At 49.8% G+C, this 26,213-nt stretch overlaps 1 protein-coding gene and 1 pseudogene across 6 annotated transcripts in view; both read right to left on the bottom strand.

Annotated features, from left to right (window-relative positions):
• MAX (MYC associated factor X) overlaps positions 1-10,521 on the bottom strand; it is a 24,908-nt gene extending 14,387 nt beyond the window's left edge. For 3 of the 5 annotated variants that reach the window (XR_005883333.1, XR_005883334.1, XM_040975450.1), the window contains exons 1-3: positions 10,257-10,521; positions 9,534-9,560; positions 2,337-2,444 (exon numbers count right to left, since the gene is read on the bottom strand). Coding sequence is in view for 3 of the 5 variants with exons in the window: in XM_040975450.1 (XP_040831384.1) it covers positions 2,337-2,444; positions 9,534-9,560; positions 10,257-10,292 (171 nt within the window). In the remaining 2 variants the exon portion in view is untranslated. The remainder of the gene's footprint in view (positions 1-2,336; positions 2,445-9,533; positions 9,561-10,256) is intronic. The other 2 variants (XM_040975452.1, XM_040975453.1) reach the window with 2 other exon arrangements.
• LOC121153240 lies at positions 10,487-26,213 on the bottom strand (annotated as a pseudogene). Its single transcript, XR_005883349.1, has 2 exons — positions 25,608-26,213; positions 10,487-10,623 (listed from the first exon to the last, which is right to left on the bottom strand). The product of XR_005883349.1 is annotated as a 60S ribosomal protein L12-like (transcript).

Below are 26,213 nucleotides of genomic sequence, written 5' to 3'. Positions count from 1 at the left end.
GCATGCAATAAATGCTCAGTAAACCCCTGCTGATTACAGCAAGTGAGTGAATAATCAGACCAAAACAAATGACAAACTCTGCAGTCAGCAGTGCTACCAGGTTCAAGCTGTCAGCTTCCTTGAAGAAAGGAGACAACAATCAGGCTTCTGGGTAATGCGATTATAAGGACTTAAGGAAGAATGTTCTGGCAATGTAAAATGGGCTGGATGAGGAAGAGGTGTAGTGGTGGTCCTGTGCCTCACCCGCCTCTCCAGTGCTCTCAAATCACCTGACTGCTTGTTATACACAGATTCCCAGGACTGTGCCAGAAAACCTGATTTTGAGGAAGGTGATTCACAGCTCACTCCTGAGAAACACTGCCTCAGTGCCCTCCTGGTTAGAAGTGAGGCTTAGAGTCCCAGCGCAGTGGCCTGGCAGCTAAATTCCTTGCCTTAAACACATCAGGATGTCATATGGGCGCGGGTTCGAATCCCAGCGGTCCAGTTTTCCATCCAGCTCCCTGCTTGTGGCCTGGGAAAGCAGCTGAGGACGGCCCAAAGCCTTGGGACCCTACATCCAAGTGGGAAACCTGGAGGAGGCCCCGGGCTCCGGAGTGGCTCAGCTCCAGCCTTTGAGGCTGCTTGGGGAATGAATCTCTCCTCCTCTCTGTATATCTGACTTTGCAATAAAAATAAATAAATGTTTAAAAAAAGAGGCTCAGAAGAACGCAGCTCTTCCCCGATGAGTGCATCAGAGCTATCTGCACCGATACTGAGGAAAAGGCAAAAGCACCATCCATAGTTCAGACAGGCACAGCCCTGCTGCACATGCCACAAAGGTGGCTAAAGGGCAAGTCAGACTGCCCAGGTTTCCTGTGGCAGACTCACACAGTGCTGACCCAGGAATGCTGTCAGTCCAGGTAAGTACCTTGTTTCACAGCCATTAAACTAAGTCCACACTAAGTCGACTTAAGCATGGCAGATTCTGGTTTCGCAATATCAAGTATTCATATGATCTGTTGTTTTTCATATAAGTCAGACCTACCCCACGCCTCAGCCACACAGATTCCATCTTAGAGCATAAAGCACATGACTTAGCAGAGGGACAGCACACACAGAAGGAAATGACAATGCTTCCAGATTTGATCTTGGACAACTACACAAACCTAGGATGCCACTCCAGAGCTAAACCCGGTAAAGCAAAGACCATTCTCAATAAAACAGCTGTTTCTTTAAACAGCGGGTCGCTGTAGCAGAAGCCCACAGGGCTTCTCCTCTTGGGTCACCAACTGCTGCAGAGAGCAGCTAGCCACGCTCTGTGTGAAGGAAGAAAAGAACTGCCAACAACTGTGTTCTCCAAATTCCAAGGAGTGACCCCCCCCCAACCCAAAGGCATCAAGCTTCTACTTTTGTTTTTTCGAATGTAGAAACAGCTGGTGCCTACCCCTCTGGGGAAAAATGTTGGTTTCTGGAAGGTCACCAGTGGGGGGTATGTTTGTTACATATGTGAACAGTGGTTATTTTTTTCCTGTCTCATAGGAACGTGTCTCTTTATTTGTCAAATCTTTTGTTCCCAAACTTAAAATGTTCTTTTATATATCTCATAAGCAACAGCTGCTGGGGCGCCATGCTGGTTCAGCCATTCTGGGAAGCGTTCATTAACTGAATCACAGGAAAGAAGCTCTTGCGCCAGTCTGGGAACCACCGGCCTCGGGAATCTGGTGTTCTGCATGGTACAGCATCCACTTAGAGTACTTTGTTACAAGCAATATGAATTTTGAAACACAACTCCAGCTGCTATCATACAAACCAGCTCCACTACATCTGATCTATTTTGCTAAGCATAAACAAAAACCCAGGGAAGGTAATCAATGATCTTTTGAAGAACAAAGAAAATAAGAGTAGCTGCCACCTGGATGCACCTGACCCCGACTCTTCCCAGATGTAGATGAGTGTCCCCTACAGGAAGTCCCCAGCAGTGGGCAAGGTAGCTCTACCAGCAAATCCTCCACTCAGTATTGCTGGCATTCCTTATGGGTGCCGTTCTAGTCATGGATGCTCCATTTCCCATCCTGCTCCATGTTAGGGCCTAGGAAAGCAGCAGAGGATGGTTCAAGTCCTTGGGACCCTGCACCCACGTAGGAGACCAAGAAGAAGGTCCTGGCTCCTGACTTTGGATCTGGTTAGCTCAGCTCTGGCTGCTGCGGCCACTTGGGGAGTGAACTGGTGGACGAAGATCTTTCTGTATCTCCTTCTCTCTGTAAATACGCCTTGCAAATAAAAATAAATTAACTAAAATAAAAAGAAAGCAGCAGCAGCCCCTAGCTAGCAGCGGCCAGTTTTGTCAAGCAGCTCACCTTCTCTCCCTGGAGGGACGGGACCGAGTCCCGCAGGCTGTGGAAGCTGTCCTTGATGTGGTCCCTACGTTTCCGTTCCAACGCATTGTGATGAGCCCGTTTGTCAGCCTAGAAGAACGGGAGAAAGAGTACGTCAGGAAGGCCATTCCTTTGGCCTGGAACAAGGCGAGTGCCGTGCGGCCTGGAGGTGTATGGTGTCAGCGCTGTCCCTGGCGAGTGGATGGGGATGGACTCGTCGAGGAGAGCAGTTAGGAGTCTCCAGAACTGGGCTCTGCTGAAGGGGAGAAAGGGGTGAGCAAGGCTTGCGACAGGAACATCCACAGTAGCTCGAGGCATCCAGCTCATGCATAAGTAAAATCAAAGTTATTTGTGGGGGACAAAGTGAGACTCTCCTGCAACGTCAGTGCCTCCCTGCTTGCTTGTGTGACAGAAGCCACCAGGCTATGATTGGGAGGTGATCAGACAGGCATCAGTGGGTCCCTTTCTAAGATGTGATCCCCCCCCCGTAAGAAGTCCCTGGGGAAGGGGGTGCCCGAGGACGAGTCAGGTTACTAGGAGAAGCCCATCACCGTGAGGCTCTGGCCTACTCACCAGGCCCCCAGAAGGCACCAGGTGTAAGACTGTAGACCACATCGCAGAAACTGTGCCCCTCAGAAACCCAGATGCATGCGCCCGAGACCACTAAGAGACAATGATGATTGAAAGTATATCCAGGGGGCTCCCCTGCCAAGGCTTTCCCTCCCAGGATGAGTGGGGAAAGGCACTTCTGAACCGGCTGGCCTTCTGACACTCAGAGCAAACTCCCTCAGGCATCTGTGCACGTAAGGCTCATTTAGCAGTATTTAAACACCCTAAGTCTCTGACCTGTCTTGCTTGGGTTCCCAAGAAGCAATCCACTGGCAAGGGAGCAAGAGCCAACAAGCTGGGCTTCCACAGCACACTGTGGTGCTTCAGCAGGTCTCCATTCCCAGGGCGTCCCTTCCACAGGGGATACAGCCCCTTACTAACCTGCAGGGAGGACCCCAGGCCACCTCATCTCAGGAAATCACAGCACACACACAGCTGCCCTTAGCTAAGCTGAAGGGCTTCTGTTTGGGAAGACCAGCTCGTGTCATCTACCTGGAGGGCCAGACACTTGGAAAATAAAGCAGCCAGAACAAGCAACTCTCCTCAGCAGAGGACAAACGCCTTCTCAGGAGAATCCCTGTACTCCACAAGGTGCAGAGACAAGACCTGGGGGAAGAAAAGTACCTGCGGGTCTTCTGTGACTAGCCTGGTGCATCTGAGTCACATCCAGGAAGGGGTGGGGGGCTGTGGTCATCCGGGTGACCTCCGGATCCCCAAGCCCAACACCTCACCTGCAGCTCTGCTGAGTCACACATGTGGTTCCCATCACAGCCAATAGCGCTGTTCCTTTGGAGATTGTGGGGGGCAGGTGGGAATGGAGAGAGGCTAGGAGCACTTCTAGAGCTGTCCTAATCTTGCTAAATTCGAATTCATTGTAAAAAGGAATGTCTACTGAACCACAGGGATAATGGGATACTACAGAGAAGTGGGGGGCGGTGGGGGGGAGAACAACTGAAGAAGCGACCTGCATACAGAGGGAAACGGCATTACATCACAACACCAGAGCTGGGAAGGAAGGAAATACAGTAATACAGTGAACCACGTGGCCCTCTGCTGACTTACAGTTCCTTTTAGTTATCTGTACAAAGATAAGCTGGGCCAGGGCTAGGCAGGACTTTAGAAGGCCTCCTAATGTATCCCCCCCCAACGTGGCCTATTTACATGCAAATTAATCACCCAGCTTTGGGTCTCCAGCAGTAGCCCAAGATACTCCTGTCAACTAAATCACTGACTCCTGGCCCTCCTCCTGCCTTAGAGCTGTGCACAGAAGCTCTGGGCATCAGGGTTACCCACAATCCCTCACTCCTACAAATAAAATTCGAATTGTCCGGTTTGTTTCTGGGGGAGCCCCGCAAATCTCAAACAGGCCAGAACCAAGTTGTGCTCCATTTCCCGGAGGGCCTGTGCTGAAGGGGTGGAGCTAGGAATAATCTGACACCAAAATCATCCCGGCCCTGCACCACCCCCTCCCATTCACTGGGCTCTGAAAGGACTCAAATGGACAACAAGTCTTTTGGTTAGAGGATTGTAAGTGAACTTGGCTGTGGACCATTAGCAGAAATCTTGGCTTCTCATCTGGGGAGCCAGCCAAGTTTGAGAAGTTGGCTCCACAAGGAAAAGGCAGCAGTCCACTGACTGGTAGAAAGCCTGGGCCAGGGCCTGTTGTTCTCAAAGCAGTGGATGGAATTTCTGCGGAGGTTCCAAGCCCAATTTAACTACCAGAAGGGAGGAATCTTTGACCAATCCCTGCTGCCATGTCCATCCCTGAGCTGCTACGCGCCTACATGGAGCCGGCTTAGAAGCTCTTCTTGAGACAATGGTAAGGAAGGTAAGGAAGGAACAAGTTAAAAACATGCAGAACACACACACCTAGTCCGGCAACTGTGAACTGCACTGCTGGTGGCTTGAAGATGCACAGGAAAAACTAAAATACCTTCATCTCCACAGGGAAACGCTTTCAAACCACAGGTCCACCCAGTCTGATGCTGCTCGCCCCGGCTCGCCCCTGCCTCCAGCCTTCCTAACTGTCCTCACCTGCTGGAGCCCTCTCGGGATGGGCCCAGACTGCAGAGCCGAGAAAGAAAAAAACCAGCGAAGACGCCTGGTGACAAGGCATCTGAGAGCCTCCCACAGAACCTAACTGGTTAAAGCAGACAGCGGGTGTGGGGTATAAACACCTTGTGTCTTGAGCAAAAAAAAAAAAAAAAAAAAAAAGGCTCAGGCCGCTTTCTCTTGCCAGTAATAAGAAAGATGTTTGATAATGAGAATGGCTGCTGCCCTTGTGGAATTAATTAGGCAGACAGCAGAGGTATCCTCGGGGCTGTGCAGCAGCCCCCGAGCTCTCCAGGAGCAGGGGCTGCCCGCTGCCTGCTCTCGGGGCACACAGGCTGCGCAGTTTCTGCCAGGAAAGTCTTCCTGCAGGGCAGCCCAGTGAACAGAAACAAGGGCTACACAGCACCAGGAGTGGCCCACAGATGCGCAGCAGGAAGCACCGCACCAGATCGCTTCCAGCTTAGAGATCTCTGCCAAAGGTTTTATTTTTTTTTTTTCAACTTCAGCTTGATTTCTACCAAACTTTCCACACCGGCAGCCAGAATCCAAGTCTCCACCTACAATTTGTCTATCTTTGACACTAACAAGCACGCGTAGCCTGATTGCTGCTGCAGGCTGAAGGCAAACAGTATTTTGTTTGCCAAAAAGTTGCTCATCAGGCAGGAGGTCGTCCAGGCTGCAGATATCTATGCAAAATTGAGGGAAATCTTTTAAAATGATTTCCTTTCAAGTTACTGTACAGAGAATGCCTCCTCATTCAAGGCATTGGCCAGCAGCCTTATTTCCTGCGAGGGCAGGCCCATAGCAGGCGGAAGTAAACGCTAACAGAGGTTAGAGAGGACGTGCAAGCTCCCCAGAACCATGGCAGGGGCCCAGACATTGCACCCCCCCACCGCAATACCTCCAGAGGGAGTCAATCCTAACACAGAGCTGCCCACCCAAGAGTGGCTTCTCTTCAGAAACTGGCAGACTGCATTTCACAGGAAAGCTGATACAGTGATTTTTATCAAACTAATTCTTTTTAGATACTAAGGACACTACAAACACATTGGTCCCCATGTCTCCTCAAAAGACAGCTATTCATCTTCCATACCTAAGAACCAGGTAGGGGGCCTGGCAAGATAGCCTAATGGCTAAAGTATTCTTGTAACCGCAGGGCTCCTATATGGGTGCAGGTCCGAATCCCAGCTGCTCCACTTCCCACCCAGCTCCCTGCTTGTAGCGTGGGAAAGCAGTCTCAGGACTCTGTGCCCACGTGGGAGACCCAGAAGAAGCTCCTGGCTCCTGGCTGTGGATCAGCTCAGCTCTGGCCACTTCAGCCACTTGGGAGAATAAACCAGCAGACAGAAGATCCTTCTGTCTCTCCTTCTCTGTATAGCTGCCTTTCCAATAAAACTAAAATGAATCTTAAAAAACAAAACAAAACAAAACAAAAAACCAGGTAGGATAAATACAACTCAATTTGCAAGCAACTTAGATTGATCGTTTCCACCGACATGAAAACTGCGACATGAAATCAGGGGCCGCCAGGATGAGACCAGCCCGCCAAGGTCCCCGACAGGAAGGGATTCACTTCCATTTCCTAGCAGCGCTCCTGAAGCCCAGCGCCTGGGATCATCATTCCCAACATCATTTAACTAAGATGTTTGTTTTCCAGGCTTTTCCTATCACCTGGCAACAGTCCCATCCAAACATGGCATTGCCCTAGAGCCAGGCAGGAGGAGGGCTACCTTGGTCAGGAAGCTGGAAGTGAAACTCAGGTTGAATTCTTGCATCAACTCTTTCAACACTGCTGGCATCTTGATAAAGGACTCTTTTAAATATAAGAATGCCTTCCACTCGAAAACCAACAGTACACCCAGGAATGAAACCTGGCACTTCTGCCATCACGGTCAGCACTCCGAGCAGAGAACACAGGCTCGGGGCAGCACTCCTGCCCAGCGACAGAGTCGTGCCAACAGACCGTGGTTTCCTGGGTGAATTCCAACCTCAGTGGCCACTCGGCCTGTTCCCTCTGGCATACAAGCGACTGCTGGGGAAGCCAGGAGCTCGGGAGACATAAAATGTATCAGCCTGGAGAGGTGTACACTTGGTCCTGCAAGGACACTCGGAGCGCACACCGCCCACGGCCACAGAGGCCGTGTTTCTGGACGCACCCGGCCTGGCTGCCACGTCTCGTGCCCTTGCACTTTTTCCCAGAGACACTGCCTGGGCAGAAGCAAAGTGCAGGGACTCCCTTGCCCAAGAGATCACGGTTTCAGACAGAGACATGTCTTTAAGATGTAACCTTTTCCCTCCAGAAACACAATAAAAGTCTGCAGGGCAGCACGCGCCTGCACAGCCAGACCGGGCTGTTCTGCACAGCAGCGGCCCCAGAGAAAACACGCGGCCAGTCAGTTTCACTTTCCGCTGCAGCTGGCCTCACTTCCTCACTCGGTTCCGACAGACTCCCGCACTCCTCCCCTGGCAAGGCTCGGGCTTGGTCCTGACAACGTCACACGCGAAAGGCCGTCTCTCCTGACTTGGCGACTCCCTGAATCTTTTCCAGGTAACTTGAAAAAAGGTCTCTGCCCTCCTAAATATGAAGTCGTTCAATTTTGTTTTACTGGACCTTTTTCCTAAGGCAAAACTCACAGAAAATTCCCCCCCCACACACACACAATTTATTTTTATTTAGATTAAATCTCAGGAGAAAGATACATTCAGCCAAATTTTTTTTTTAAAAAGGTCCTTTTTTTAACCCTACACATGTGCAAGTTTGATACATTATGAAATTCATCTGTAATAGATCTGCTTTAAAAAAAAAAATAGATCTGCTTTTTCTCTCCTTGCTACTGATGAGCTCGGCTCAACAGGCTAATCCTCCTCCTGCAAGCACTGGCACCCCATCCGGGCACCGGTGAGTCGCAGCTGCTCTACTTTCGATTCAGCTCTCTGCTACTTATAGCTTGGGAAAGCCATAAATCTGTAAATTTGCCTTTCCAATATAAATAAATATTTTTTTAAAATTTCTAAAAAAATATTAAAATCCCAAGCAGATGTGTCAAAATAATGTCAAAATTACTATCAAAAGTAAGGGACAATTCGTGGCATCTGAACAGCAAACTAAAAACATCTGGGCAAAACAAGGCGTTGCGCACTCTAGGAGAGCGGAAATATTTTAATAATTTAATACACAAATTTACACTGACATTCGTGTGGATGAGAGCTCTGTCCAGAAGCGTGCATCAACAGAGCTGCCCCCTCACCGAGCAGCCATCATCACCCACACTCACAGGATCCTAACCGTGCGACCCTCTCCCTCCAACCCGGATTAGGCAAAACCAACTCCAAGTCCACATTCGGGGGGACGAGCGTAATGAACAAGAGGAACTCAGCTGGGACATGGATGTGGGAATGTGAGTATGTGACAATACTTCGACAAGTCATTTTTCACAACCACTAGCCAGGAAAAAAACCCCACATGTGCCCCCCGGACAACCGCATCCTCAAAGTCCACCCTATCAGAAAACCTTCCCTTGCTCTGCCCAAGACAAGGGGCAGAAGAGAGCTGGCCTCCCAGTCAAGGTCTTACAAGCGGCGGCCCCCACCCAGCAGCGCCACACATTATTCAGAAAACCGGAAAAAAAATTATGCGCCAGTTCAGCATTCTCAGTACGTCTTCAAGAACAGAAAGCTCTGGCCACAGCAGGTGCTGCTCCCGCAGAGCCAGCCACTGGGGTCACGGAGTGCCCGCCTCTCAGGAAAGGACACGTGTGTCCCGTCTCCAGCCTCACTTTGTCCTCATCGGCCTCCCTGCCTGTCCCCGCCCCAGCAGACGAGTTCTTGAACCGCACATCTTGGTGTTTCTGTGGGAGCCTCTGGCAGCCCCCCTTTTCCTCATCTAGTCACACGCACATCACCAAGAGGCCAGGTCCGAGAGCAGAGGCGCATCCCTCTGAATCGGCAGAGACAGAGCTGCTTTTAAAAATGTCCAACACCTCTCCTTGCCCAGCGAGGCACCCCTCGCTGTTTGCTCACAGCACTGTGTGGGGCCTGACCAGTCTCCAGCAGTCACGTGCCTGGGCCACTGCTGCCTCATCCTTTCAAAACTACTATGAGGCAAGGATTCAAAACCTCCCTGGTCCTGAGTCTGTCTCCCAGCTCCTGTGCCCCGAGCAGCAGCCATGCTACCGCCTGCTTCCAAACACACTTTCTTCTCATCTCCCACTTAACACAGCCACGGCGGGAAGCCCACGTGAAAGCTACAGAACGTTTCATTTCTTCACACACAGCTGCTCTCCCTCACCGCTCAACCACCTGACAATCTAGAATTATGGGATCTGCAATTTGCAAACACGCTCCCTGCCCCCCCACCCCAAGAGTCCCAGGACGGGCCCCACCTCACCTGGGCGATTAACAGGAAGAGTTTACTACCATATTAAATAAGTATTACAACAATCTCTTTTTCTCTCTCTGACCCCAAAAAGGACTAGAACTGAACGGAAATGAAAACGAAATGGAGAGTAGGAGACGTACCGCAGATTGAAACCTCGGCTGCTCTTCCTGGAATAAGAGAGAAAAAAAAATAGAAAATATAGAAGTTATTTTTAACACTTCATACTCAATAATATTAAGAAAGAAAATGCCGGCGGCGGAGGAAGCGGCGGGTGGGGGTGAGGGGAGTCAGCGCTTCACCCCTCCCTCTCCACCCCACGCCCCTACCCCACCCTCCCCAGCGGGATCCGGTAGCAGGGCAGGGGGTCCCGAGGGCCGCCCTCCTCCTTCCGGGATCCGACCCGGGGCCAGAGGGGTGGCCGAGCACTCTCTCCTCCCCGTCGGACCCAGCTCGGGCTTCTGGGACGCTCCCCAAGCCCTCTCCGCTCTGCCTCGCCCCTCCTGAGGTCGGCGGGTCACGGGAGGAGGCGACGGCGGCGGACCCCAAGGGTCGGGTCCTTCCACCCAGGATCCGGACAATGGGATCCCGGGCGCACCCCCTCCCTGTCCCACGGAGCCCGGAGCTGGGTAGGGTGGCTGCAGAGTGGGGCTGGGGGGGCATCCCAGAGGCCGCCAGTCGGCTCCCCAGTTGCAGTCCCGGGAGGCCGCTCCGGCCAGGAGTCCCGAGGGGGAGCGAGCCGGGAGCGGAGGGGAAGGAGCAGGCGACGGCGGCCCGGTTCCCCTCCGGCCGTCGCCCCGTGGAGCGCCCCGGCCGCTGTCCCCGCCTGACAACCCGCCCGGGAAGGAAGAAGCCCCGGGACTCACGTCGCTCTCCACCTCGATGTCATCGTTATCGCTCATTTCCTACGGCCCAGGGAGCGGCCACTGCAGCGGCGGCGGGAAGGGGGAAGGGTGGAGGGGACAACAACAGGCCGAGTGCCCCCCCAACACACTCACTCACTCACTCGCCCGCTCGCGCTCTCACTCACTCACACACTCACTCACTCACACACTCACTCACACACACACACACAACACGGGCGAGAACCACCTCCTCACTGCAGCACCGGATCAACGGCGGCACGCACGCCCGGTCGGTCCCCTGCCACGTGATCGAGCTCGGTGCGCTGGGGCAGCCGAGTCTTGTAGTTCTCGCCCTTCTGACTAAAGGCCCGGCGTGCGCCCCCAAGAACTACAATTCCCATAAAGCACTGCAATCGATCCACGCCAGGCCGGCTTGTTGACGGAGCTCAGGGCGCCTGCGCGTCCCAGCGGAGGAGGGCGGAGACGGAGGGCGGCGCGTCGCCTTCTGGGAGTGGTAGTCCTCAGACCGCGAGTTGTCAGGAGGTTTTCCTCCTGAGGCGGCAGAGGAGGCTGCTGGGAAGACAGGACACGTGGAGGGAACTGGGGCTGGGGAGCACGGGCATCGTCCGCGCTCTAGGCGCTGGGCCCAGGGGACTGAGTGGAGGCCAGCGGGGCAGAAGCCGGCTACCTAAATGACACTGCCTCCCTTTGGTGCGGCTGGCTTCACGTGGCGTCCTTGATGCCTGAGGCGCTCCGTTTTGCGCACGGGGCGTAACCTGACCCGAAGGGAAATCCTAGCGGGGGCGCGGCTTGGGGGATGCCCTCGCAGGCCCCGGTGGGCAGCCTAGGAGGTGGTGGTCATGGCAGGTGTCAGGTGGTGTGGCAGGTCGGGCAGCGTGCCCGACCTCGCTGTGGGATCGCTCCCCGCCGCCAGAGTCCGGGAGTGTCAGACCCACGTGAGCTCTGACAGAACCGACCCTTGGCAACACTGATGCGTAGAAGTGAAAGCGAACTAGCAGTTCAGAGAGTGCCCCAGCTCACAGCACCGCAACTAAACATTGCAGAAAGGATCAAAACGGGAAATCCGTGCAGCTCTGTCTCCAGGTAAAAGCGTTTTGATGTGTCTATGCATCTATTTATACACATCTAGCACGTGCCAGAATAAGATGCTGTAATGTGGAAGGCCAGGGCTGGCCCTGCCTTTGTGCAATTCACAGCAAGGAAAATTTTTTTTTTTTTTTTAAAAAGGCTTATCTGCTGCAGTGTTGAGTGCATAAAGTCCCACAGGAAGGAGAAACAAAGCAATAACAGACATTCTCCCCTCTAAGATAAACCAAGTCACCGAACTAAAAGTCTTATACCTGGTCTCCAAAATGAATGAAACCTTGTGCTTTTCCCATTACTGAGTGACTCCCAAACAGGAGTGCTAATGGTCACGCCTCTTTCTTGAAGACCAAAGGATCGCATGCCTTCCTCCTTCTTCCTCCACCTTGTCTAGGCCTCTTGTGGTCCCGCTGCCCCACCAGTGTGGGGGCTCCATGGGCTCTGCCGGTGGCCTCTGGTCCCGCTGCCCCACCAGTGTGGGGGCTCCGTGGGCTCTGCCGGTGGCCTCTGGTCCCGCTGCCCCACCAGTGTGGGGGCTCCGTGGGCTCTGCCGGTGGCCTCTGGTCCCGCTGCCCCACCAGTGTGGGGGCTCCGTGGGCTCTGCCGGTGGCCTCTTTCCTCATCTCTGCCTCCTCCTAGAGGTGTCTGCTCCCCGAAGTGCTCTCTGTGGTGTTGACCCAAGGCAAGAATCCTGAATTCCAGACTGTGAAATGCACTTTCTTCCCTCACACATCTGCTTATATTATTCCATTCAATACTCAAGGCTTATGGAGGTATATGAATAATGTGTTGACACATGTTTGGAATATAAACCACTCCTGTGAGATTATGCACATTCAATATGAATATTTTGGAGAATGATATTCAGCAAAAATGTTGCTATCACTTGTCTTTTATTGGGGCCTGGGGAAGGGTGAGTGTAGGATTGAGTCTTGGTTTTTCTTTTTTCAGTAAGCAGTGTCATTCTTCCCTCCCAGAGAAGCGCTATTCAAAGACAAACAACCACTATGTCAACCAGTCTATTATCTTTGCCAAGCACAAACTTCTCAAGCCATGACCCTCATGAAGACGGTTCCTGTCCTTTCCTCAAGTCATTTGTATTTGCTTTCTCCTTATTTGGGGAGTGGGTACAGCCATGACGGTCCTTATAGGAACCAGTTGACCCGCTCAAGGTAGGATCATTTGAAGATTTCTTCACAGTAGGTTGCTTAGCAGGGACTGAAGAACCTAGGTGTTCTCTGCTTTTGTGATTTCTGCCTTGCTTGGCTGGGGGCTGTGTGAGCTCCAGGCCTGCCAGTCAGTCTACGTGACACCTGGCAGGACATCTGGCAGGTCACTCCTCAAGAAGGAGGCCCCTGGTGTTAGATAAGGCTCCTAACTGCCCTATAGCTCATCAGTTTGTGCTTTTTGAAAGTTGCTTGCTTCAAAGCCTGCCAATTTGCTCTTTTTAAATGTTAACAGTTAAACTGACCAATCATGACTGTATAATTATATGGCATTGGCCTGAAATGCTTAAAAACCCTGTGCTGTTGAACCTCAGCCCTTTTTTTTCTTCTGGGCCTTCTGCCCTTTTTGCTGCTGATGCGAATTCGGCTGTTATTGCTGCCCCGTCCTGCTGGGCGGGTGTGGCAGCTGGGAGCCTAGGTGAGCATGAATAAACCGCCTTTATGCATTTGCACCGACTTCAGACACCTGATGATCTCGCGGGGATCGCAAAATTTGAGCACAAAAGGAGGACTTTCAGGAAACTGTAAGACTGACGGGCACGTCTGGCGCTCTGTTCCAATCCTTAGAGGACACAATGATGGCAGCGACTGAAAGAGTGTGTGGAAATGCCCATGGTAGGAGATTAACCCAGCACACAGCAAGACAACCCAAAGCAAGAACTCTACACAGGAACCCTTTTTCTCTGCTTCTCCCGTTTTCTGAGAAGGCAGGAAACATCAGGGTGCCCGGCAGGAAGGGAAGAGTGTGGGAGCACCCATCCACCTGGGGCAGGGAAAGCTTCCCTCAGCTCTCTAATCTGTGTCCACATCTGGTGCACACACAGGGGCATGATGGGAAAGAAGAGGGACTACTTAGCACTCAGTAGGATCTAGAAGCTTGTAGGCCTCTTCAAGGGTACAGAAGTCAGCGGGAGGCCGGCACCTTAGGGGGAGCAGCAAATAGTTTCTGGAAAAGATGAAGAATCTGCCCTCAAGGCAAAGTGAGAGTCCAGGCGAGTGTGCTGTTATCCCTTGGTTTTCTCCTGCCCTGTGACTTAAATCTTCTCCAGGTTGATGAGATGCCCCAGGGAGGGGGGACCATGACAACTGGCTCCTAGGGGAGGGTGTGTCTGTGGGCAGATAAGGGAAGTTCAGGGAAAGCCTTGCTTTCATTCCAGGCAAGTCACATAAGCCAAACTTGTTCTCCAGTTCAGTGAATTTACCATTGTCTCTGAATTGGTCCTGACCAGCTTCGATCAGCTAGCTCTCTTAAACCCCACCTTCCTCACTCACTCACCCACCAATCTCTCCGTTAGTTAATGCAAAGGTCTTTTGTGCTGTCCAACTCCGTGGCAGGTCCTGTCTCCTTTGGACTTCTGCCCCTCTTGTCTGGGCAGCAGCCTTGCCAGGGCATCACCTTGACTTCAGCCTCATCCTTCCCCTGCAGCCAGGACTGGTGGAGGAAGAAGCATCTCCCTTTCCATGATTAAACATTGTAGTTTCTCCCAGGGAATGCCTGGTCTCCACAGCTTGGCACAGAAGTCTCTTTCTAAGCTGGCTCCTTTGTCAGGCTCACCTTCCATGACCTCCTTTCCAGACAGGCTTTTTATGCCGGCAGTGCCCCCACGACCCCACTGCCCTAGCCAGGCCCTTGTGTCCCCAGGTTTGGAAGTGTGCATACAGCTCACCCTCCACTGCTTGGAGAAGGCATCCAACCCTGTTGTCGAAGGTAGGCAGCCTTTATTGCCACCCATCAGCTGTTACTATTTGATGTTTGCTTTCTTTTTCTATTTTAAATATTTATTTTATTTTATTGGAGAGTCAGGTATATGGAGAGAAGGAAAGACAGAGAGAAAGATCTTCCACCCATTGATTCACTTCCCAGGTGGTTGCAACGGCTGGAACTGAGCCAATCCGAAGCCAGGAGTCAGGAGCTTCCTCTGGGTCTCCCATGCAGGTACGGGGTCCCAAGGCTTTGGATCATCCTTGACTGCTTTCCCAGACCACAGGCAGAGAGCTGCATGGGAAGCAGAGCAGCCGGGACACCAACCAGCGCCCATATGGAATCCCAGCACATGCAAGGCAAGGACTTCAGCCACTAGCCTATTGCACCAGGACTTTTTTTTTTTTTTTTAAGATTTGTTTATTTTCTTTGGAAAGGCAGATTAGATTTACAGAGAGAAGGAGAAATAGAGATCATCCATCTGCTGATTCACTACCCAAATATCCTCAATGGCTGAAACTGAGCCAGTCAATGCCAGGATTCAGGAACTTCTGGGTCTACCACATGAATGCAGGGTCCCAAAACTCTGGGCCATCCTATACTACTTTCCTAGGCCTTAAGTAGGGAGCTGCATGGGAAGTGGAGCAGCTGGGGCACAAACAACAAGACCCACATGGGGTTCCTGTGACTGCAAAGTGAAACTTTAGCCAATGGCTAAATTAGCCATTGTGTTGGACTTTGGTGACTGCTTCCTTACTGACTTTTTCTTCCTCTAGATCATACGTTTTATGAGCTCAGTGACCTTGAGTACTTTATTCTGAGTCATATGTCTGTCTCTAGGATGGTCCCTGGCACATGGTGGTCAGAATTCTGTGTCCTGCCAAAAAGCAGATGATGACATCCTGACCCCTGAATATTGGCATGAGGAGGGAGGGACATGAGATGATCAGACCCCGAGTTCATTTGCCCTGAGGAAGAGGATTCGTGTTCCTTTGAAACAGGTCCCAGGAAGCTCCTTCCCCCTTTCTTTTGTCTGTGGAGGCAGCGAGAAGGCACGCCATGGGAGGAAATAGCCCTCACCAGACACTGAATGTACTAGCATCTTGAACTTGGACTTGCCAGACCTCCAGAACCAACAGGAAGAAATGTTTATTGCTTATAAGCCACCCACTGCATTGGTAGCTTGAATGAGTTGACATCATTAATGCTGTGAGGCTGGCCCCTGCGACTGTTTATTTCCAACCTATCATATTTATGGGGCATGGATAAATTCCCTTCCAGACATGCCTGGAAACAAATCATAAAGATAGTTGTACCTTTGCCAGGGGGCCTGAGAAGAACTTCCCAATCTGATCTGAACACCCTGGGGCTGTTGAGAAAGCAAGAGGCCGTTTGCTTAGCTCCTGCATTACATGATGTACTTGTTTGGACAGTCCCTTAGAAATAACGCCCGGCTCTAAATTACTCTCAAAGTGCGTTTCAATAGCCCTAACCATTTAGGGGTTGTCAATGTCAAGGGCCCCTCTGTGTTTAGCCTATACTTTATTTGAAGTCTTTGAGATACTCCTTTGTTAGAACCACCGAAGGCATTTGTTCAAAGCTTTTGTTAAAAGGGCCCAGAGAGGATGTGTTTTGTTAACACTGGGATTAATCTCCCAACGCATATTGGAAGTTTGCTTGTGGAAACCACAAAGAATGAACAAACAAATAAAAATTCCTGATCTGGGGTGAGCATTGGGATAGTGGTTGGGAAGCCACCTGGGGTGTGTGTACATGAAATCCTATAAGATTAGAATGATGGTGAAGAATCTATGGCCCTGTGGCATCGTACCCACCATAAGGCTGTAGCGCAACACACGACTCGTGTCAGAGGTGATGCTGGTGCTATCAGACCTACTGTACTGCCAACTGTATAAAAATATAGCACACAATTATGTATAGTGCATAGAACATGATGATAATAAAGCTGTGTTACTGGCTTATGTATTTACAATAACCCAGCGTGCACTCCTCCTGCTCATTAAAAAGAAGTTTGCTGTAAAACAGTATGTCGTGCTATGCCAGCAGCAGCTTTACAACATCTCATCTTTACTGGACTTCATTTTTTTCTTTTTAAAAACCTTTTATTTGAGAAGCAGCAGAGAGAGAGAGAGAGAGAGACAGAGAGAGAATACTTCCATCTGCTGGCTCATTTCCCAGCTGCCAGGAGCAGAATTGGGCTAGGCGGATGGCTTGAGAGCTGGACACTCAACCCAAGTCTCCCAGGCGGATAGTAAGAACTTAGTTTCCTGAGCCATCACTACTACCTTCCAGAGTCTGCATTAGCGGGAAATTGGGATTAGGAATTGGAACCAGGACTCAACCCCAGACAATCTGGTATGGATATAGGTATATTAACAGATGTCTTAACTACTAACCCAAATGCCTTATTCCCACAGTATCCCTTGACTGTGTCAAAAGGCCATGAGGAATGACTGAGATGTATCACCTAGGTTTGTGTCGACGCACTCCATGGTTTTCCGCATGATAACGTTGTGAAGTGAGGCATGGATTTTCTCCTGGCAGGAGATCTGGGGTCCTGATCTGGCAGGACTTCACTGCCCATAGCATGAAGAAGAGGACTTGCCCCGGGTGATGGAGATGCAAGGATACGGCGAGATCATGTATGAGAGAAGTATTTTGCTTTGGTTCTCTTTTAGTTGAGGTATAAGTTGCATTAAAAGTAAAATTCAGGATACAAATCTGTCAGTCATTTAAGAATCTTATTTTCTTTATTTTCATTTAGTGTGAAGGACACAGAGAAGGAGAGACAGAAAGACAGGTCTTCTATCTTCTATTTCATTCCCCGAATCCCTATAAAAGATGGGACTGAGCTAAATCAAAGCCAAGTTTAAAATTGGGCACAACGCTGGGCTTGAACCCAGACACTCTGATACGGGATTTGAGTGTTCCATGTAGTGTTGTGTGTGTTTTTTTTTTTTTTTAAGATTTATTTATTTATTTTTTACTGGAAAGGCAGATATACAGAGAGAAAGATCTTCCATCTGCTGATTCACTCCCCAAGTGGCTGCAATGACCAGTGCTAAGCTTATCAGAAGCCAGGAACCAGGAGCTTCTTCCAGGCTTCCCATGTGGGTGCAGGGTCCCAGGCTTTGGTGCAGTCCTCTACTGCTTTCCCAGGCCACATGCAGAGAGCTGGATGGGAAGCAGGGCCACTGAGATTAGAACTGGTGCCCACAGGCCCGGCGCGGTGGCCTAGCAGCTAAAATTCTCACCTTGCACATTCCAGGATCCCATACAGGTGCTGATTCTAATCCCGGTGGCCCTGCTTTCCATCCAGCTCCCTGATTGTGACTTGGGAACACAGTTGGATGGCCCAAAGCTTTGGGACCTTGCACCTGCATGGGAGACCTGGAAGAGGCTCTGGGCTCCTGGTTGGCTCAACTCCAGTCGTTACAGCCACTTGGGTAGTGAATCAATGGACTGAAGATCTTTCTCTTTGTCTCTTCTTTCTGTATATCTGCCTTTCCAATAAAAATAAATAAGTATTAAATAGATAAATAAACAAACACACAAATAAATTAAAGAACTGATGCTCATATGGGATCCCAGTGCACCCAAGGTCTTTAGCTGCTAGGCTGGCGTGCCAGGCCCTCAAGCAGTGTCTTAACTGCTTTGCCACATGCTCACCTCTGTTCTGCCCATATTGACAAATCGATCTTTTCACACACCCTAGCACGGCAGTCAAGATACAAAGCAGTTCCCTCACTTTCCTCCTGTGCTGCATTCTGGTCCACACCCCGTACCCCTGCCACTGCAGCCTCTGCAATCCACCGCTGCTGAACAGCCCCTATCTACAGATAAGTCACAGAAACAGCACTAGACAGTACGTGTATAACTCAAAAGGTTCGTGGAAAATGGAATTTAAAAGCAAGTTTGGCGGTCATGTGGCTCGGACTTGCCCACCAGAGTTCCTGGGACTGTGTCTTAGCTCCTGCTCCTGACTCCGCCTCCCCAAAGGCCGCAGGTAACAGTCCAAGTGGTCGGACCCCTAGTGCCCCCGTGGGACACGTGGACTGAGGCGGTCTCAGGCTGCAGCTCTGGCCATTGCAGACATTTGAGGAGTAAATCAGTGAACTCTAGCGCGCTCTGACTCTCCAATAAAAAAGATAATTGAAAAAGCCAAGTTGACTTATTTTTACTTATTTTGTTCGGGCTTGATGTCAGCCCTCGCTGGGCCTCTTTCCTCTCTCACGGGGCTCCCTTGCCAGGTGCGTTCTCTGCTCTCAGTCGGCTGGCACAAGCCTCAGCTCGTGTCTTCGGAGCCTAGCCAGGCAAGGAAGCCCCTTGTAAACCCAAGGGATTGTGGGAAAGTTGGAGAAACGCGTAGGCTTTCCCCCATGCTGAAGGGATCAGACTGAGAATCCAGTGCCAGAGACGGACCCATCTCTGCCTCTCCTGTTGCCTCGCTTTGGATTCCGCCCCACTGCCTTGCGGAAGCACACAGAGGCAGAGTCTTACTCTAAGTGCTGAGCCCCTCCAGGTCCTGGCACAATGACTCAATGGCTAAATCCTCGCCTTGCACATGCTGGGATCCCATATGGGCACCGGTTCACGTCCTGACTGCTTCATTTCCCATCAAGCTCCCTGCTTGTGGCCCAAGAAAGCAGTCAAGGGCGGCCCGAAGCCTTGGGACCCTGCACCTGTGTGGGAGACCTAGAGGAAGCTCCTGGTTCCTGGCTTTGGATCGGTGCAGACTGGCCATTGTGGTCACTTGGAGTGAACCAGCAGATAGAAACTCTAGAGACTGTTTCTCTTTCCTCTCTGTAAATCTAATCTACCTTTCCAATAAAAATGAATGAATCTTAAATGTTGAGTGCCTCCAAGCGCCTTGGAGCCCTAAGATCACAGACTTAGATCCAGTGATGTATTGCTGACAGGGATTCTGGGGCTTCAGTCTCACCTGCTGCTTGGAGGCACAGAATTAGATCACAGCTGGCCCTGAGTTCACTTACTGGCTCTGCAATGTTGGCTGGGTGATTCACCTTTCAAAGTGCCTCAGTCCATCAGGGACGCCAGCACACAGTAGAGATCAACAGTGACCAGAACATGGCACCAGGCAAATAGCAAATGCCCAGTGATTACCTGCGCACTTTCTTAATAACAGCAACAGTGCTGGCCACGGTCACTAGCAATGTTTTCTAGGTCCCAGGTGCTGTGCTAAGCCCTGCATTCTAATGCAGAAACTTTGCAACTTTGTCCAACCAAGAGGAGAAACTGGGGTTGGGAATAGTGAGGCAACATGTGTGACACCACACGGCTGGGTGGTGGCAGAGCAGGACCTTAGCTCAGCTCTGACCCTGTAGCTTGCATTCTTGGTAGCCTGGAGACTCGGGTTAGAAGCATACTAACGAACTTTAAGGTATGAAGGGTCTTGACACCTATCTGGCCCCTCAACCCCAAGCCACTCCTTTGGTCACCCACAGCCTGGCCTGTTGTCATCTCTGCATCTGGCCCACCCCAGTCTGTAGGACTGTCTTGTGGATTCCTCCTATGAGCAGAGACCCCCACTGGTTAGCGTGATCAGAGGCTAGGGTGCACTTGAACGAGAAGGGAGCTTGATGGGAGTCGGGGCAATGAAGGGCAGCAGCTGTGGGGAGTAGCCCCTTGCTGCCCGGAGTGCTCCGATGTTCTTTCTAGGTGCAAGCGCTGCAAATCCTCCAGAGCTGTCACATAGCATTGCAAAAGCCACCTGTCACTTCCAGCTGCCAATGCCGAGCCTCGTGCTTGTGGCATTCATGTTGGCTTGGAGATGGGTGGCAGGGCCTGGCACCGCCTGCCTATTGGCCGAAGACAACACAGCCTTATCTCTTTTTCCCTCTCCGTCACTACCAATGGCTTGTGAGACCTTGAACAAAAACTCAACAAGGCCAGGGGAGCTGGTTGACTCTGAGCCTAATGATGAAAACGGCAAGTGAAGAAACAGGAAGCCGTGGTGTCAACTCTGGAGGTTAGAGAACCATTTTTTCCTTGGTCACTACACTACTTCACTGTTGCTTCCCCTGTCCCTGGAAGCAAATAGTAACAGGCCAAATGCTGTGGCAATGCAAGAGAACCAGAGGAAATTAACTTTGAAATAAGAGGAGAAACTGACCTGGCTGGTTTGGCAACAGGTCTGAAGAACAGGGCGTCCTCTGGCCTCAAATAGCTGCTGGCACTTGATCAGGCAGACCCCCTCCGGGCCAGCTGACCCAGGGCGTGCAGACACAGTCAGCCACAGCTCCGTGGGATGCCCGTCCATCCTGGACCAGGCAGAAGTGCTGAGGCGCCAGAGGAGGAAGATTCTTTTCTACTGATCAACCAGAGAAGGACGCACATCATGAAAATGCCCACAGATGGAGCAGGTCCCCAAACACTAGGAACTCTACTGACTCCTGACGTACTTAAACAGATGTAAAGGAATGTGTGTGTGTGGAAAAACATCTGGAAGAACACTTACAAACTGTTAATAGAACAGCAGATAAAGAAGGCACAGAGAGCATGTTCATTTTTGTTTCTCATGTCTATTTTTGTAGTATTTGAACTCTCTTTTAAAAGGTTCATTTTTATTGGAAAGACGTATTTCCAGAAGGAAGGAAAGACGGAGAGGAATGTTGCTGCCTCGCTCCCCCAAACGGCTGCAACAACCAGAGCTGAGCCAATTCGAAACCAGGAACCAGGAGTCCCCTCTGGTTTCCCCACATGGCTGCAGGGTCCTAAGGACTTGGGGCATCCTCCACTGCTTTCCCAGGACACAAACAGGAAACTGAATGGAAATTAGATCAGCTGGGACATGACCTGAAACCCATATGGGCTGCTGGCGTTTGTAGGCCTAAGATTAGCCAATTGAACCATTGTGCCGGGCCCTTGACCTTTTCATGTAGAAAAATAATTACTTTTCTTTTGCCTAATGTCTTTTTGGTATTTTTTTAGGTTTATTTATTTTTTATTTCTATTGGAAAGTCAGATACACAAAGAGGGGAGACAGAGAGAAGATCTTCCATCTGTTGATTCATTCCCCAGGCGGCCACAACGGCTGGAGCTGCACCAATGCAAAGCCAGGAGCTTCTTCTGGGTCTCTCACACAGGGGCAGGGACCCATTGCTTTCCCAGGCCACAAGCAGGGAGCTGGTTGGAACTGGGACCGTCAGGATATGAACCGGCACCCATATAGCATCCTGGAGTGTGCAAGATGAGGACTTAAGCCGCGAGGCTACTGTACTAGATCCTTTTTGGTATTCTTTAAAGTTATTTTTTAAAATCAGTTTATTGAAACAACATTCACATACAGTAAAATCACCCTATTAGAAGTGTTACAGAGGCACTTTAAAAAAGTCCGTAGAGGAGCCGGGATTACGGCATAGCAGGTCAAGCCACTGCCTAAAAACACAGATATCCAATACGGTCACTGAGTCCCAGCTGCTTCAATTTCAATCCAGCCCCCTGCTGTTGTAGCCATCTAGGACGTGGGCCAGTGGACAGAAGATCCCCAGACTATCTCCCTCTGTCTCTGTAAGTCTTTCAAATACATATACTTTTTTAAAAAGGAGAAATAGGGTCATGGAAGGACAGATGCTTGGTGCAATAACGAAGCCCTCACGTGTGACACTCACAGCCCATAGGAGCACCGGGTTCAGGTCCTGGATCTTCGGCTTCCCGATCAGCTTCCTGCTAAGGGGAGGCAGGAGGTGAAGTCTCACGAGCTTGGGTCCCTGCCACAAAACTAGACACCTGACTACTGAGTTCTGAACTCTTAGCCTTACCTGGCCAAATCTTAGCTGTGGCAGGCATTTGAGGAATGCACTAGAGGTTATTAGATATCTTTCTTTGCCTTTGAAATAAAATAGGGGGAAAAGACCTCAAAAAAATGGAAAAGACAAGTATCAAAACATTTTGAAACCAATGGGTAGGTTTTTTTTGTATCATGTATTTTCTATAAACTTTTTTAAAAGAGAGATTTGTTTATTTATTTATTTAAAAGGCAGAGTTCCAGAGAAGGAGAAAGAGAGAGAGAGAGAGAGAGATCTTCCATTTGCTGGCTCACTTCCCAAAGACGACTGTGCCAGTATGAAGACGAGAGCCTGAACCTCCGTCCTGGTCTCCCATGAGGTGACAAGGGCCCAAGTCCTTGGACCATTTTCTGCTGTTTTCCTAAGCACATTAGCAGGGAATTGGATCGAAAGTGGAACAACTGGGACTTGAACCAGTAGTCCTATGAGATGCCAGCATCACAGGTGGCAGCTTAACCCACTGTATAACATCACCGCTGCCTTTTGTCTCAAGAACTTTTGGAAGAAGCTTCATTGGGTTACTTGAGTTTTGACAAATGGATAGATATGTAACCATGGGCAACAACTGAGATAAATGAGACTATAATAAAAAAGATATATTTTTTTTTTTTTGGTAAAAAGTATTTGAAGCCCATGCATTGCTTTCATAATGCACATTTCTTTTGAGCTTTCTGAAGCCCTTTGTATTTATGAATTTCAAGTACCTCTGCATTACAATAAACTTGTCCTGTAATTTTCATGCGGCAATGCCTCATACCACATTTTTGTCAACCCCCAGAATTCTCTTCTGCCCGATTTGCCTCACTCTCCTGCCCCTGCTCCAGCCCAAGTGACCACCAGTATGTTGTTTTTGTTGTTGTTGTTGTTATTGTTCTTGTTTATTCCTTAGAATGTCACATACATGGAACCATTCAAAAGCGTGACGTCTTGTGGATCTGCTGTTTTTTGCTTGGCAAAATGCTTTCTAGAATCGTACTTCTTGTTCTTGTATATTTTATTCCTTTTCATTGCTGATTTTTATTTTCATTTGAAAGGCAGATTTACAGAGAGAAGGACAGAGAGAAAGAAAGTTCTTCCATCTGCTGGTTCACTCCCCAAGTAGCCACAACGGCCGGAGCTGAGCCGATCTGAAGCCAGGAGCCAGGAGCTTCCCCAGGTCTCTCAAGCAGCTGCAGGATCCTAAGGCATTGGGCCGTCCTACTGCACGGGGCCCTGTCTTCATTTTCTGAACAGTGTTTTTTAAATAGCAAAAGCTTTAAAATTTGCTGAAGCGTAACTTTTTTCTCGAGTGGTTTGACCTTTTTGCATCCTGTTTAATTAGTCTTACTGAATCTGAGGTGACACAATCTTTACTGCCTTTTCTGTTAGGATTTAATAGTGTTAGCTATTCCGTGTAGGTCTGTGATTCATTTTGAGTTAATTTTTAACAGCTTTATGGAGAGATAATACAGATAATCCACTTAACACATTGAATCCATTTAAAGCATATGATTCGAGGTAGGCAGGTAGCCTGGAAACTAAGGCGTGAGCTATGTGGAGTAGCTTCTGACTGCGGCTTCCTGCTAAGGCAGACCCAGGCCTCTAGAGTTGCCACAAGACCCGGACTGAGTTCCTAGCTCCAGGCTTTGGTGGTTCCGTTGTGGCCATTTGAGGCATTTGAGGAGTGAATTCCCATTTTTCAATTTTCTTTAATGTTTGTGTTCATCTTACTGGAAAGAGAGAGAGAGAGAAAGAGAGAGAGAGAGAGAGAGAGAGATCTTCCATATGCTGATTTACTTTCCAAATGCCTGAAACAGCCAGGGCTGGACCAGGCTGGGCCAGGCTGGAGTCACTAGCTCAGAACTCTGGATTTATCACGTTGCTGGGAGGGGCACAAACACTTGAGCCATCATCTGCCTTTCAGGATGCAGCAGCAGCAACCGGGATCAGAAGTGCTGAGACTCAAACTGGCACCTGACATGGGATGAAGGTTTCCCAAATGGTGGCTTAATCCACTATACCACAGTGCTCACCCCAAATAAAGAAGCTTTTTAAGGCATGCAATCCAACGGTTTTTGGTATATTCACAGAGCCATGCGGTGTTCAGCCTGATCTAACATGACCATTTTTGCAAACCCCGCAGGGAGCTTCCTACTCATTCCTAGCACCTTCACGTTTTTCTCCCCACCTGTCAGTTCCAAGCAATCACTAACCTATTTTCTCTCTGATTTGTCTACTGAGTTAATTTTTACATGCATAGTATAAGGTAAGAGTCAAAGTTCAATTTTTTTTTTTACTGATATAATTGCTCTAAAACTACAATTTGTTGAAAAAATGATCTTTTCTGGGGCCAGCATTGTGATACTTCATGTTAAGCCACCAGCTGCAAATGCCGGCATCCTAGCTGAGTTCTGGCATGAATACTGGCTTCTCAATTTGTGATCCAGTTCCCTCCTATTGTGCCTGAGAAAGAAGCAGCAGATCAAGTATATAAAATTAGGTTTAATTTTTGAATGTATTAAAGGGTGGAGTTAGAGAGAACGAGTGAGTGAGTGAGTGAGTGGAATGGGCCAGGGTTTTCTTCTGCTGCTTTCCCAGGCATATTAGCAAGAACTGGACTAGAAGTGGAGCTGCTGGGGATTGAACAGAAGCTGATATGGAATGCTTGTGTTGCAGGCAGTGGCTTAGTCCACTGTGCCAGAATTCTGACCCCACACACACACACAAAAAAAAAAAATCTTAAGAAAAGAATATTCTTTCTTCATTGAATTATTTACCCAGTAACTTTGTCTATAATCAATACTACATTTATAGATTTCTTAAAAATTTTCATCATAGAGGCCTTCCTCCACATCTTTGGTTAGGTTTATTCCAAGATATTTAAAGTTCTTCTCCAGTATTTTCTTAAAGATTTTTTTTTCTTTTTTTTTTATTGGGAAGTCATATACAGAGAGAAGGAGAGACAGAGAGGACAATCTTCCATCCATTGATTCACTCCCTAAGTGGCCATAATGGCCAGAGCTGAGCCGATCCAAAGCCAGGATTCAGGAGCTTCTTCTGGGTCTCTCACATGGGTGCAAGGTCCCAAGGCTTTGGGCCATCCTCTACTGCTTTCCCAGGTCAGTAGCAGGGAGCTGGATGGGAAGCAGGGCCACCAGGATTAGAACTGGAGTATATATGGGATCCCAGCGTGTGCAAGGTGAGTACTTTAGCATCTAGGCTACCATGCCAGGCCCTACATGTATGGATTTAACTTGCTATTCCAGTGTCTATATCTACCTGTATGTCAAAACCACATTGTATTATCTGTTATTTTTTAAAGATATATTTATTTGTATATTTGAAAGGCAGAGAGATCTTCCATCTGATGGTTCTTTCCTCAAATGTCTTCAGCTATCCTGGAGCTAGATCAGGCTGGAGCCAGGAGCTAGGACCTCCTCTGGAGGGTGGTGGAGATCCCAGCACTGGGGCCATCCTCCATTGTCTCCCAGTCTCCCAGGTGCACTGGCAGGAAGCTGCATCAAAAGCAGAGTAGCTGGTTCTTCTTCTTCTTCTTCTTTTTTTTTTTTTTTTGGTTGCCAGATGATCCTTTTTTGAAAAAATTTCTCTTGGCTAGCTGGGCATTCCACTGCACCAGTGTTGATGTCATCTATGATGTTGTGTGGGTGGTGGCCATCCACATTGCAGCCCGCTGACTGGGCAGTCCCCAGAATCTCTTTGATGGTTCCAGAAAGTTCTCTGGCTAAGGATCGGTGGCGCATCTGCCTAGTGATGCTGACAGTTTCATCAAATGTGCTGTTCCCTCTGTGTTTGATGTTCTTCTGCTTCTTGTGGTCCCTGGGCAGCTCCTTGAGGGCCTTGATGATCAGGGCAGAGGCCGACGGCACCACCTTGATCTGCGCTCGTCAGTTCTGGATGGTCAGCTTCACCGTGATCCGCAGGCCCTTCCAGTCCCCGGTGGCCTTGGCAATGTCATCTCCCACCTTCTTCGGAGACAGACCCAGGGGGCCGGTCTTGGGGGCCAGGGCGGATGTGGTACCCACCTCGCCGCCTGTGCACTGCAGGTACACAACTTTAATCTCGTTGGGGTCGAACTTGGGTGGCATGGTGGACGCACCCGGTGTCAGATGAACCCGGA

This window comes from Ochotona curzoniae, unplaced genomic scaffold (assembly GCF_017591425.1).
Source record: "Ochotona curzoniae isolate NIBS_2020 unplaced genomic scaffold, NIBS_Ocur_1.0 contig_2688, whole genome shotgun sequence".
NCBI lineage: Eukaryota > Metazoa > Chordata > Mammalia > Lagomorpha > Ochotonidae > Ochotona > Ochotona curzoniae.
This window is presented reverse-complemented; position numbering and strand designations above follow the sequence as displayed.